At 42.1% G+C, this 14,970-nt stretch overlaps 1 protein-coding gene across 1 annotated transcript; it reads right to left on the bottom strand.

Annotated features, from left to right (window-relative positions):
• Nucleotides 1-7,344: 7,344 nt before the first annotated feature.
• On the bottom strand, nt 7,345-8,364 carry LOC115762708. Its single transcript, XM_030705032.1, has one exon. The coding sequence runs from the start codon at nt 8,247-8,249 to the stop codon at nt 8,061-8,063; it is 189 nt and encodes a 62-aa protein (XP_030560892.1). The 5' UTR covers nt 8,250-8,364; the 3' UTR covers nt 7,345-8,060.
• Nucleotides 8,365-14,970: the final 6,606 nt, after the last annotated feature.

Here is a 14,970-nt window from a genome sequence, read left to right as displayed (position 1 = left end):
TTAATTTTGCCTAATTGTTTTTGTTTTTTTTTTTTCGCCCTGCTGAATAGTTTTTTTGTGTGTTTTTTAATATATAAATTTTGTATATTTTGTTGTCTATTTGGTGGGCACGCCCCTTGCCTTTCGTTGTGCCGCCCATTGTGCGCTCTGTTGGCAAATTTTTGCGAATGGCTCACGTAATAAATTCCATAAATTGCGTTTTACTTTGACACACATAACTACGCTGAGTGTCTCAGTGTGATTGTTGTTGTTGTTGTTGTTGTCAGTTGTTGCTGCTTTTTTGTGGCATGTAGTTCACAGTTAGTTGACGCTCGCTGCTGCTGTTGCTGTTGTTGTTGCTGTTGCTGTTTTCACTTGAGTTTCATGTTCAGCGGTTTATACAAACATACATATGCATTGTTGTGAGTGTCTGTGTCTTGTTTTTTTGCTCGGTCTCTGTTTTTATCTGCTCATTTGTTGTTATTATTGTTGATTTTGCCCGCTTTCGCCGCACGCAGCGAGCGACAACAACGAACAACAATAACAAGGGCAATGACAACAATAACAGCTGCCAAATTGCAAGCCAATTGACAACAACATTTATCGTGACAGTCACCAAATGTCATCATCAGCAACATCAACAACTTGAGCATCATCATCATCATCATCGTCATCATTGTCATTATCATTATCATTATCATTAGCTGGCGAGAAGAGCAACGTGGGCGGTCAGAAGGTCAAATTTGCAATTTTTCGTTTTGAGTCATTTGGAACAGTCGCCAACAAATAAAAGACAAGCACAAAAACCGAAATAAATAAACAAACAACAATCATTGAAAATGATTTTGGTTGCACGTGGCGTATGAGTAATAATTTTTTTTTCTTGTGTTGTTTATTGAAAAATTTGCGTTGCGCCAAATTGGTTGTGCGAGAAAAGCAGGAAAAAGCCAGGCGCAGCGTCAAAAGCACTTGAAATCAAAATGCTGCCATAAAAAACTAGCAGCAACAGCAGCAACAACAACAACAACAACAACAACAGCAGCAGCCAAGTTAAGAGCAGCGACAGCAACGTTTACGGGGGCAACACGTGGAAAATGGCTGCGGGTTTGGCGGCGGGAAGGTGCTGCCAAGTGACTGAAAAGCGCTAAAAATAACAAAGTGGCAAAAAATGTTGACAGGCCGTGGCACCAAAAAAAAAAAAAGAGGCAGCAGCAGCAGCAACAACAACAACAACAACAACGGCAACTACAATCGTGTCTGGCAAAGTGTGTTGTTGCCCGTTGTGTACACAACATTTGCAACAATGTTGCAGACACCGCAGCAATGGAAATGGATGAATTGCATTAATAATGTGCCCAGACGACGACGACGACTTGTCGAGGCCGCGCCACAGACACATTAACAACAACAATGACAATTGCAACAGCAACAGCAACAGCAACAACAACTGCAACAACAGCAACAACAAGTGCAACAACGCGGCGGCAAGCAGAAAGTGAAAGAAGATCGTGTATGCCGCGGCAGAGGCGCAGAGAGCGCGAGATAGAAGATATTGCAATGAGAGCGTGAGTTGGCAATATTTCTGCTGCTGCTGCCACACAGCAACTGTTGCTGGCGTTGTGTTGCTGTTGTTGCTGTTGCCGTTGCTGCTGCTGCGACTATGCAAAAATATTTCACTTTTCAAGTGCGCGCCCAGCTAAATAATAAAATGCAACAACAATAAGTCCCGCTTAAGGCTCAACAATTCCAGATGAGGGCAGAACAGGGCAGATGCCACCAGGCATGCCACAGAGGGCAGCTCGGGTGTTGGGTACTTTAAACAGTTGCAGACTGTTATTCAGCACTGTCTGTTGTCGATTGGGTGTGGCGGTGGTTTGAACACTATTGAACAGTGTTGGTTAAGTGCTTAAAGTTCATTTCATTTGCATAAAAACTTTGCACTTTGCACCTGCAGCAAGAGAGTGCGAAATGCTGCAGTTGACAACTCCTGCTTAAGGCAACATTCACGTTGACACACACACACACACAGACACACACAGACAAAAACACACGAACACACACCCACAATCGCACACTAAAACAAATTTTTATTAAGTTTAACTCACGCTGTCTCTACGCACATTTCTTGTTGTCTAAAAGTCTTAAGGCCTCCCAAATCGAGTAGAGCTAGAAATAATTATTGTCTGCGGCAGATAGCCTTCCAAAATATTAGAAGATTTCTTTGGTTAAGATATTTTAGAAAATAAACATATTTGTCATACCAGAACTCAGTTTTTGAATGACATTTATCTAGCGATCCAATCCAGTCGACTCCGACATATGCCACAAAATGATAAATTAACCCACAAGAATTATAGTACATATACTAGCTTGAGACCCTAAATAAGTGTAGGCTTTCGAAACATATTCAGAATATTATCCAACGTTTCCACTAAAATTGTAATAATAATTATATATTGAGTCTAGTCTTGGGCTTAGGTATTTACACGCTTTAAGGTGCCTTATAAAATCCCTGAAAATTTCATAAGAATCGGACTGTAAACACTGAAGTTATTCAAGGCAGCACTATTGGATAGTGTGTGGCTAATGGAAGAAGAAGCACAGCTGCAGCATAAGCTGCGCAGCCTCCCTCTCACTCTCCCTCTCCCTCTTCTTCTCTTTTACATTCCATCGTTTTTACTCTAATAAGAGCACTTGATAATCTTTTCAGACATATTCATAGTGTGAATTCTTGGAGTTTCAGACGGAGTAGAAAACACACAGAGAGAGAGAGAGAGAGAGAGAGAGAGAGAGAGAGGGAGGGAGATAGAGGGCAATACAATAGTCCTTGCCTGACTGTAATTTCTTAGTTAATGGCGCGGCGATTATTCAGCTACTTTCTGTTTGCAATTTGCGGCTGCTGCCAACTGTTGCAAATAGACAGGCAACATACACATGAACACACGTATTTGTGGAGCCGCACAGCGAGTGCGAGTGAGAGGCTCGTTAAGAGCATCATTAAGTCGGCGGCTTGGCTCGTCTCCTCCCGTCTCGTCCCGCTCCCCCTCGTCCCGTCTTGTCATTACAATATGTTGGGCAGGAAGCGGGGCGCAGACTTAAAATAAATAAAAACTTCAACTTCAAGTTAAGCGTTTAAGTTGTTTGTTCCTCCGCCTCTTGAGCATTTCTCAACTGCAACATTGTTGCATGGGGCAGACATAATGAACGCTGGCCGCGACAGAGACATGGTAAGGGGCGAGGGAGACGCAGAGGGTGCGGGAGGGGCATCGAGTGCAATCCGCCTGATGGGCCACACAATATCTGTTTTCTGTGCATGCCAAGCGGCTGTTAATAGATCAGCCAAACAGTGTGAACTAACTGACACAAACATTGAACAGACCGTCAGACAGACTGACAGACAGACAGAGAGACGGACAGTCATTCAGTCAGACTGTCAGACGGACTGTCAGCAAATCAGTCCCTGTTCTTAAATGTAACCACAAGTTCGCAGGCTGCGCTAATTTGATTTGTGTTGGGCTCCACTGGATTCGGCTTCCTTTTGAAAGGGTTTTTTTTCATTTTTGTCATTTTCTTTCATTTTTCTTCTTCATATTTTTTGGGGGGGGGATTTCCTTATAACAGCTTTTAAGCAAATGTTGTTTATGATAATTGCCAGCGGGCAAAGTACTTAAGGATTTGAGATAATGCTAATTGAGAGTTTTCAGAAGTTTTTAATAAATAACTCTTGTACGGAACTCAAATTGAAAATTAGCGCACTTGTGAGAAGAAATTCTTTAATTACATATATAAAGAAAGACGAGAAAGTACACGATTACAGTAGGGTTCGGCACACCGAAGTTTAAGTACCCTTCTAGACATTTGCTTTACATGGTTACAGATATGCGAGCATATTGGAGCTCGCAAATGCTGAGCTTGATAAAGGTATCTTGAAAAACGGACGATTTAGCCTTAAAACACTCGCTGTTTAACAGATTCTTCCCATAATGGTATATAATATAAATATATAGTAGTCAGATATTGATAAGATTTGGCTCATATATACTTAGGTTAGACACTGAGTGCCGGGTTTGGTAAAGATATTATGATAAACAAGAAGTTTTTGGATACAAAAACCTAATTTGGGACAGGTAGTTCCTATAACAACTATATGATATAGTGGTCCGATCTGGTAAATTCTGATATATGTATTTACTGCCTGCAACAGAAAGACGGATGCAAAGTTTAAGGATCATGACTGAGAGACTTGTTCGCAAAGAAACAGACCAATAGACATGGCTATATAAGCCCGGCTGTTGATGTTGTTCTGGAACATACTATATACTTTATGGGGTCAGAGATGTCGCTTTCTAAACGTTAAACATTTCAAAGTTATTATAACCTCTACAAGGGAATAACAAGTCGAAATCTTGCTGATGCAACCGCCTACCTAATATTCTTTGGCATTACATTACAGGTTATCCGCTTAAATATATAGATTCTTAGCTATAGATTCTTATTCTAACATTTAGAGGAGCTCACGTGAGTCTTTATTCTCAGGCTTTGTACAAATCCAATATAATCTTTCCACTCTGCGAACGAGCATAAAAAAGTCTAGGCCTTAAATATTTTCAAGTATTTGCGGCAGCTCAACTATGAACTCTGCTCAGACACAGACTCAGCTCTCGGCTTAGTTTCGATCATAAATTATGATTTACCAAAGTGGCCGCCCACTGCCCCCCTCTCCCCCGCCCATCGACAAGTCTCTTTCTCCTGTCACATAAAACATTCAAACTTTTACCAAATTTTTTGTTCGCCAATTTTTGTTTGTGAATTATGCCACAGTTTTTCGTTTCTTTTCTTTATTTTATTTATTTCTTTTTTATCGATAAACTGGTCCTCGGACCACACAGGCGGTTGCACCTCCAGTTGATATGCGACCGCTAGCCTCTGACACGCCTCCCATTCACTGCACACAATTCGGGCACACTGGCAAATAAAAAACTAGTCTGAAAAATCTAGCCGGGAAGAGCTGACTAGGGGTTGCCCTTTACATGGAAACTTATGCTGTGAGAAATGCATTCAATTTAACCACGGACATCATAGTCCGATCTTGATTAAATGTTCAAGGCGGCCAGATGTGCCTAAATAGGAAAGCTTAGGACTTTACTTAGAAAATGGGTTGAGTTATCCCAAAGGATTAAAATTCTATAACTGTGTATACTATTCGACAATATGCCCACCAACTGTGCAGTTCCAGATATGATCAACCTAGATAAAACTTAATGTCAATATCGATATCTATTGATTTTTAGGAAGGCTGGCAAGTTATCAATATTTAAATGAATATATACTAATACAATTTAAAGCGTGATCGAATCAGAAGTTTATCCAGATCGAGCATGCCTATAACCTAAGGTCTCGATGAAGCCTCCTACAGCCTGTTACATACCTATTCAAAAAGCGAATATACCACCCTTTGCACATTTTCAATGGGTTCGGGGCATGCAACAATATATAGGAAAACAATTCATAATTTTTTCACCATTGTTGCTGGGGTCGGAGTTGGGAGGGAACAGGCCGCCGATTTTAGTGGACTGCCAGAAGACAATTATGCAGCAACAATGTTGCAACTGCAGCGGCAACAGTTGCCGCCAGCTATGCGAGCGATTTGCATGCGCAATGAAAATTTAGTCAGCTGTAAACATTTTATGACGTTGCGTTTAGCTTAAGGGCGAGATGGGTGCTGAAAGGGGAGGCATGGTTGAAAGGGGGTAGTGGAAGGTGTGGTTGGGCTGCTCTCAAGGGCAGCGCAGCCAGACCGGAAATCATGCAGACTGCACGCCACACGCAAACAGAATTTATTTATTTACAACAACAGCAACAGCAACAACAACAACAAGAAAGAAATGTTTAATTAAAATGTCACAGGATAATGTACACCAGCAATGCCTGCCACGCCCACTGCCACTCACATCGCACCGCGAGAATAATCAAAAACCAATATCAAAGCTGATTTCCAGCTACATCTCTCTGCTCCATCTGATATTCATGAGCCCCGCTCGAGTCCCGGTCACGTCCTGTGACCCCCCGCCTGCAATACAAAATTTAAATAAATACGCGCGTTGTCCTCTCCAATTTATACATATTTTTATTTTTTTTTTGGAATTCCTTTTTTTCCCTTGTATTTTTTTTTTGTTGTGGTGGGATGCCACAGCATATTTGGAGTCCATTAACGCGTCCGAGGGAAAACTCGTGTCATAATCACCTTGTTTGTCGGCCGGAACACCTATAATGCCAGCCAGCACACCCGCAGGGTATGACAGGGATGGGGTGGGGAGGGGAGTCGTGCCTGTCGAAATGGCAGTCGTTAAGGCCGGATAATCATTGTCGCCGACACAGCGACTCGAATAGCCCAGAAGCCATCAAATAAACGTAAATTCAATGCACAAAATGACAACATTTTCATTTTGACTTTTCAAACAAACCCCCCAAACCCCTCAACCTCCCAAGGAACTCAACCCCCCGCCCATTGTCCACAAATGGAATTTGGAAATTTGGCAGCTGTCCGGGCTTTTGGCAGCACTTCGAGTGCGACTTTGCCCTGCCATTTGCATATGGCCAATTGGGCAATGTTGACAAGAAGCTGTTCTTGTTCTTCTTCCTCTTCTACTTCTTCCAGTGTTTGGGAGGCAGCTGCAAAGTCAGGCAAGCATCCAAGGACCCAATGATTACGAATTATGCTTATGGCCGGGCTCATTACATACGTAACTCCTGGCCAAATTAAGTGTCGGATTTGAACAGCTGTAATTTGCTTAGTCATAAGAATTTATCATATGGCAAATTATACGCCAAACCCCTCCCCCAACCAACATGGAGCTACTTGAAATTGTTACCCGCATAAACTGGTTAAGCATATAAGCTATAAAGTCTGGGTTGCTTTTCGGGAAGACCTAATTATGTTTGTGCTGTGCTTGAATTGTCTAACTAAGCGAATTCTTTAAGAGCTCTGGAAAATTTCTAATTAACGAGCTGAAAGTAAATTTAATTTTAAGCTTGTTTTATGTACTATACAAATAATTATAATTTAGTTAAGTAAAGTAAACCGTTAAAAAATAAAAGTTTTTCTAGGTCAGATTTGATGAGCCATAATTTTGTGTTTTTTTTTTGAGAAATATTTTGAGTATTGCCCAAATCAAAAAAATTTTTTTAGATTAAGGGTATTCCAATACAAAATCTGTTTAGGTAATTGCTTTGGAAAACATTTCGATAACTAGCATGGAAACTTGGCTGTGAACTAATCATTCAACATTTATACAAACTATAAAACCTTCTTTTGGGTGTTGGAATAAAACTTTATTTATTGTTGTTTTAATCGTTACAAATATGGCAAATTGTCATCAACATGATGATGAATCGATAACTATAACTAACATTTATAGGCAACGAACATACATATATATAGTTATATCGTGTGCTTGAGACAATTCAAGTAAAACTTATGCACTTAACTTACGTGTGCCAGTTGTGAGTGTGTGTGTGGGTGTGAGTTAAGGAATGCTCATCTATATTAACTAGTTAATTATGTAGGATTGTACATGGTGAGTTAGTTAAATGGAATCCGTTCGTTTTAGTTATTGCGAGAGATTCTGCACCAAATGCAGTCGGTCCATAACAAGTTGGCCGCATCGCTCGCTCGCTCGTCCTTTCTCTCTCTCTCTCTCTCTCTCTCTCGCTCTCTCTCAGTCACACTCACACTCACCCAGACAACTAAAAACGTTGCACATACGACCTGTATGCACGCTAGTTGCTATCCTCGCAATCGCACCCCAATCATCCATTAGCTACGCTGGCAGCTCCAACTGTTTCCCACCTGCTTCACCTGCCACGTGCCACCTGCTTCACCTGTTCTTTCACCTTCGACGATGCAGCCAAGTGTTATGCAACTGCTTAAAGGACTTTATCATTTGCTTTTGCTGATTTGCATTGTTTGAGTTGTGATTTTTAATGGTGCTGTCGCCTCCATCCTACATCCTCCATCCTCCATCCAGACGGCCTGCATCCTCGGCGCCTGTCAAACTGTCGTCTGTCTGACATTTGTGCGCTTAAAGCAGGTAACATTTTCGGCGCCAACAGGAGCAGGTGCAGTGCACATGCCGATAATAGCGACACAGACACTTGAGATACTTGTATCCAGCGCAGCAATGATGCGAGTGCGAATGGGTATGGTAATGGCTGTGCGAATAGCAGGATGCGTCGTGCAGGCAGTACGAGTAGCAGCCACAGTCGCACATCTTGCCAGGATCTCTCACAGGATCTCGCTAATTGTCAATTGTTGAACTGAACTGATTGTTGTTGTTGTGTCTATTTACTATTTCCTATGCAAGTATTCCTGTTCCTGTTGTCGTCCTAGCGCCTGGCTGCCTTTGGCTGAACTGATTTCTGGCCAACGCTTCGACTTTCAACTTGCCTTAGGTTAGTTGTCCTCGACAGTTGCCCGGGCAACTGCCAAAGGCGGCAGCTGTTTGATCGATGCCTCGCGATTGTTTTGCGTATTTGGGTGGCCAACATTCGTACCACGCCCCAATAATATCAAGCAGCCCCAACGAGTCGCTGTTGCTGTTTCTTGTATTATTATAGAAATCATGTCAATTGATTTTTGGGGCCAACTTCGTCTGTGGCTTATTTCGCCTTGCCTGGCACTCGACGGCACTCGAGCTATATGATTAATTCACGATGTTGTCGCTGATTTTATGACCGAAAAATGTTTTATATATTTTTGTATCTGCCGACTGGCCAAAAATAGAAGCCTCGCCTCGCGTCGCGTCGCAGCGCCTCGCTAGGCAAATGCAAATTCATGCCTGACCCACATTCGGCGCACATTTGATTCTATTAGTCACAGACAGCTGCCGCCAAAAAATGTATCTCACAGATACACACAGCCAGATGCAGCTGGGATCGTGATGTAATCGATTGCTCCACACACACACACACACACACACACACACACTGGCAAACACATAATCGATGACACATGCAATGACGCGACATTCGCACGCGTCGGCTGCAAGTTCCAAGCCGTTGACGTCATTTATAGGCAGGTAATACGTTGCGTATACGTCATTTAAAAGATCGATCAACAACAACAACAGCCACAACAACAGTGGAACTGACATCAGCCCCACATTAGGCCCCCGACTGGGCCCAATTAATTGCCACATCGAATTGCATTGCAGCACGCGAATGAGATCAGTTTGTAGGCTACACCCTTCACAGTGAGATCATGATCTAGAATTTTGATCAATCGATGTCATGTTCAGATAAGGAGACTACTAATTGCAACTTTAAATATAACATGATCACTTCGAATCAGTGTGCATTGTCAACAGTTTGCCAGTTTCCTCAATGCTCTTCTATTCATGAGCTACTCGTAGTCCAATCCAGAATGAGATCATGATCTTTGCTGATCTACCAGTTGCAATTTCAAAGGTTTAGCGTTGATAAAAAGCAAATATATAGAGCCGATTAGGAGTGAAATGGAGAGATTGATAAGTGATCCCAAGTGATCATGAATAGATAAACAAAATTATAGCGGCTGATCTTTTGATGATCACTTGGGATCACAATTGATAGAGACAGCCAGAAAAAAAAATGAATAGACAAGTGATCCCAAGTGATCATGCATGCAGAAAGAAATCATATAGTCGTTTATGATCATGATCATTTGGGATCGCAATTAATCGAGTCAGTCAGCAAACGGCTTGCACAGATAAGTGATCCCAAGTGATCATTAATAGATCTAAGAAAAATATAGAAGTTTATCTATTCACAATCACTTGGGATCACAATTGATGGAGGCAGCCGGAAAAAAATATATAGAGCACGATCACTTGGGATCTGGAATCTAGGATTCTGGCTATCGCCATCGACGTGCTAATTTAATTTCTATAATTCAAATGAGATAATTTACGCGAACTGCTCTCTACACTTAGATTATGATCTTGTTGGGTGATCAACAAATTGTTGCATTAAAAAACTTTGCAAATCTAGCATGAATCAACAAATGATATTTAGCAAGATCATTTAAGATGCTTATCCTATGATAAAAGCCTAGCTATATGTTTTTGGAACCGAATTGGTTCGAACCATGAATAAACCTTGCTGCCTTAGCTGGATAAGAACTGCCTAGGCTAAACCTAAAAGCTAGATAACGATTCTTTAATAAGTTAGTTTATTCAGACGATTTTTTCCTGTTGAATTTTGAAAATCTTTGTAGCGAGACAAGTCTTGGGGCCGGGCAAAGATTTGAGCCAGCGAACAGTTTTACTAGGCTTTTAGCCACAGTATCAATGATCTTTCAATGATCAGTTTGCTGGGCTAAGTTCATTTATTTCTCTGAAAAGAAAATCAAAGTAAGCAAAAGTTTTTCAATTAATTTTAAGGGCAGTGCTGAAAACTCTCTCCCAATTACAGCAGGTGCGTCTGTGTGTGTTGGGAAGTTGGTAAAAGATCAGCGATCATTTACAATTACAAATTCGCCTGGTTATCTTTTAATGGGCTGTGCCCCTTTTTAATGAGTTTTTATTGGGCTAATTTGCCGGACTGTGGCAGTTGCAGTTGCAGTTACAGAAGCAGCTGCGTGTTTGTTATCTGCTGGCGGTGGCAATATAGCCGTGTTGCAAGCTCATTAAAGTCACCGCTTGCGATTGGAGGACACGTAATGCAGCTTTAAGGCCATGGGCAGAGAGTTTCTTTTTCAGCTAGGGGCAGTGCCAGCAACAGGGGCACTTACAGGGGCAGTTACAGCAACAGAGGGAGCGAGGGGCAGGTCGTAACCGTGTGCGCTGTTTGAAGTGTCCTTGTGCGCTTAAAAGTCTTTCGACACGTATTCGCATTGGCAAAAGTTTGTCAGCCAAAGCCAAAGCTGGTTAAAATGAAGAGCGAACTGTGTGCGAGAGCTTGAGTTTTTGGGTTCGAGTCTGAGTTTGAGCTGCAGGTGAAGTGGCAGCAGATGTAGAAATGTGCAGGGGTCGCACTATGGAGTGCAAGTGCATGGCTTTTGGCCGTTTAGTTCAAGTTGTTTCAAGTAACACTTGAAGGACAACGGGGCGACCCAACGACCAAACGACTCGACCATATGCACTAGAAATTGGGCTAGGAATGGGCTATGCCACAGGGCCATGCTACAGAGACAGAGACAGGACGGAAATGCCGGCTGTCAGTATGTGGCAAATAATGGTGTTGCGTGTCGTATTGGCCACCACAATATGATAACCAACTAAATTTGAAACAAGAGCAACATTAACGACAGCTGACTTTTGCCCAAGTCCAGTGTTGAGTGAAAAAAATAAAAAAAAAAACAAAAACAAACAAGAACAGAGATTAAATACCCTAGAGCACACAGGGCTTACGTGCTGACAAATATGTGAGGAGTATTGTTGCGAAAGCAGTTTTTCAAACATTATTTCCTTGCAAAATATTGATCCAATTATAGACTAGTTGGACAGACGAGGAGGTAAGTATGGCTATAAAAACCCGGCTGTTGAAACCCATCAAGAACACATATATCTGATTGATCGAGAGTATATAAGGGCACACTTCGTGGCACATTTATGTTACCCTTTTGGAAGGGCACAAAAAGAAAGAAACTTCCTTCATGCGGCTGCGGCATTCTCTGGCGATTGCGAGTTTGCAACCTCGTGAAAAGCGTAACTGACACTTAAATTAAATTTGTTTTCATTTTGGCCCCGACAGAAAGTCAACGCGACACTTTCGGGTTCGGGGCCAAGAAATCAGCGCAAAACACAAAAACCGAAAATGCATTTCGCAATAAAATAAATTAAAACGAAAGCAAAGCAAATTTTCTACACTGAAAGTTGCCCAAACTCAACGGGGCGTGCGATGGGAACTGCCAAACATGCCATGGCGAGGGGGGGCCGGGCAATGGCAAGGGACAACCAGAAGCGGGGCAGCAGGAGGAAGGGGGGGGGGGGGGCGTAGCCAACTGATGACTTCGTTTGCCCCACAGCCAACAACCAAAGTGAAAAGACTAACCGAAACAGCTTGTGACGCCGTGTGCCGTGTGCCTTGTGCTGTTTGCTGCTTGTTGTTTGTTGTGAATGTGAACCGAGACGCCCCCTGGCGGACAGAATTGTCGACACACAAGTGCGCGTACAGTCGAATGGGTTGATAATCTGCATACAGAACATATCTTGGGGACTTGCGGAGCGTTTGTAGTTTTTATTTGATTGGCTCTCGATAGTTGAATTTGTGCTGCTGAAAACTTATGAACTGTAACTGAAGCTTAAATAAATTTGTACATTTTCGATAAATTGATCGATAACAGCTTTAAGTCCGTCCTTTATCTGAATTAAATGCCTTTGGGAAAAGCACTCCATTTATTTCAAGCAAGGCAAAACAAAAGATCCGTTAGTGCTATTTCAGCCAATAGATCGATTCTCTAGATATTTATCGATTTGTAATCCACTTCTATCGAAAACGTCTTGTACATCGATATAGAATTCATTTTCTGTTGGGAAGCACTTAATTCATGTTAAGCAAAGGAAAACAAAAGATATGTTAGTGAAACATAATCAATTGTTTAATTCGCGATAGGTAATAACTACCGTTAAACGGATTTAATTTAAATACGTGCATTAAACGAATAAATCTTAGTAAATTGATCGATAATAGTATTAATATATAACGCGTACTGATATCAATGTTTTCATACCACAAAAGTATTGGAAATTTATGGAAATTGTATAGTTAATCGAAGCAGTTGCTGTTTTTGGGGACTTTGATGTCTGAAGCTTTAATTTGAGAAGCAGTCGTGAGCTAATACTCAATAAATAGGTTTTGTTGCTTCGATTATACATATTATTAGAAATGTGTCTATGTTCCAAAAAAGTTAGGTTATTATCAAAATTTAAATGCTCGATACATTTCTAGTTGTCTTAAGAGTATTAAGGCAAAGAAACGTACGAGTGTGGCATTATATGGAAATATGTTGGGAAATATGTGGCTGCTTGGCTCGTGGATGCACCACTAAACGCTTCAAAACGTCAACAATGCTGCCAACAGCGCCGCCCCAGCAGTCATTGGCATCCCTGGGATTTATTCAGACTCCACCCAGCGCTTGCTCGTGTCCATGTCCGATGCCATATTGTGTTCAAGCCAAAGCGATTGCCCACCGCATTTAGCTGTGGATAGGGTGGGCAATCGGGGGGTTATGGTGTTGCCGGTCATGTTGAATTTTCCAACGTTTGTTTCGCACAAAATTCTTGCTTCCTCTCGCATTTATTGTCGGTTGTTTTCTCTTTTTATTTTTTCTGTAATTTTTTTTTTATTTCGAATTTGATGTGTGCGGGACTGGAATGCGCCGTAGGGTGAGGGGAAGGTGTGAGAGCAAAACAACCAAAGCCGCAGCCAAACAAACACATTTCAATCAAAACGCTTGACGGGTCGTCGGGCGGCAGCAGCAAGTGCTGCAACAGAGGTGGCAGCCACGTGGGTGGGCCACGTTTTCCGCTACAACCACGACAAAGTTCAGTTTGTGGACTGGCCAGGAGTGGAGTAGCGTAGGGCAGCCAACAACAGTTGGGAGCTGGGCGCTTGGCAGCCCTGGGGTAGCGGCCACCTATTTGCAGTGCACTGCGGTTCGCTCAAGGCATTGCACTCTGCTTCCAAACAGCGCAAGATGGGAGAAAATGATGGGATGATTAGATAACAGAATCAACTTCCTTTTATCTAAAGGAAGTATTCGAAAAATGAAATCATTTTTGATCTGTGTAGATCGGAAAATATATATGACAAATATGGTTTATGTCAGAGCTAGAGATCATAAATCGAAAACAATTTTAATGATCGATAAAAAAGCTAATGAATTCTTTGAAGAAGAAATGCAATCAAATAACTTTCTAGAGACCATCCTTAAAGAAATTCGAACTTTCAAATTCAGATTAATTCACGAAGTAATTAGACTTATCGATATTTGTATCTCGATATCTTATCGATTCCAGGAAGTTGGGAGAAGTTATCGACACTTTTGAAATAAACTTAAACCGCTTCCTTCTAAATTGCAATATATAAATATATATGATTTAGTCTCTAGGATATCACTGACATACAGAAAGAGGGAAAGAAATTATTCAAAATTTTTGAGGGAGCACAAAGTATTATTATCTTATGGATTCTGCTCCGGAATCTGTGCAAATAATTGGAATATAACCAAGGTGCATAACTGTTGCTGTTGCTGTTGCTGCTGCTGTTGTCGTGGCTGCTGTTGCTGTTGGCCACGGTCATTGCCACAACTACCGCAAAATGGCACTTGGTTGGTTTTTGACACAAGTTGACGCGCGTGCAGCGAGCACTGCGACTGGCATTGTCAGTGCCGCATGCCGCATGCCACATGCCACATGCCAGCTGAAAATTTCGTGTGCATTATGTCGGGGTTCGAAACTGAGGCATCAGATTCAACTGCTGCAGATGCAACTGCTGTCCACGCGCCATCGCCCAACTGATTTTGGCCAAACAAAATGAAGACATGCTCGTACCAAATAGCAAATGGCAAAATGTGGCATGCCCCCAGAGGTTGAACGGCTACGGCCACGGCCAACGGCAACTTTTGTCCTCCCTGGCACTCAGCTCATCGTAAAAGGTGGCAGCAGCGAGCCGAGAGCGAACAGCTCTTAAAAAGGACTGACATCTCTCAAGTGGACTGAAAGCGGTTGAAACTATTTGAAACAATCAGGCACTCCAAGGGGCTGACACCGTGGGGCAGGCAGGCAGCAAGGAGGCAGCAACAGGAATCCAGGCATCGAGCTCTATTTGTTTGCTAGTTGAAACCTTTTGATTAGCAGTCAGCTCTAGAAATTGGAGAAGAAACCAAAACACAAATCGAATCACACTGACTTTCTTATTGAGTTTACTTGACTATAGCTCGAGACCTTAATTTAACTGTGAATTGGACAGGCAGCACTCTCTCGAAAATCCCTTTAGTCTTGCCGAATACGA

The sequence above is a fragment of the Drosophila novamexicana genome, unplaced genomic scaffold (genome assembly GCF_003285875.2).
Source record: "Drosophila novamexicana strain 15010-1031.04,08,12 unplaced genomic scaffold, DnovRS2.1 tig00000644-arrow-pilon, whole genome shotgun sequence".
In the NCBI taxonomy this organism is placed as follows: Eukaryota; Metazoa; Arthropoda; class Insecta; order Diptera; family Drosophilidae; genus Drosophila; species Drosophila novamexicana.
Note: the sequence above shows the minus strand (reverse complement) of the source record. Positions and strands in the feature narration are given on the sequence as shown.

Excerpts from the sequence above, each read along its gene's own strand:
- LOC115762708 (XM_030705032.1), bottom strand. The coding sequence starts at position 8,249 with ATGTGCGACTGTGGCTGCTACTCGTACTGCCTGCACGACGCATCCTGC.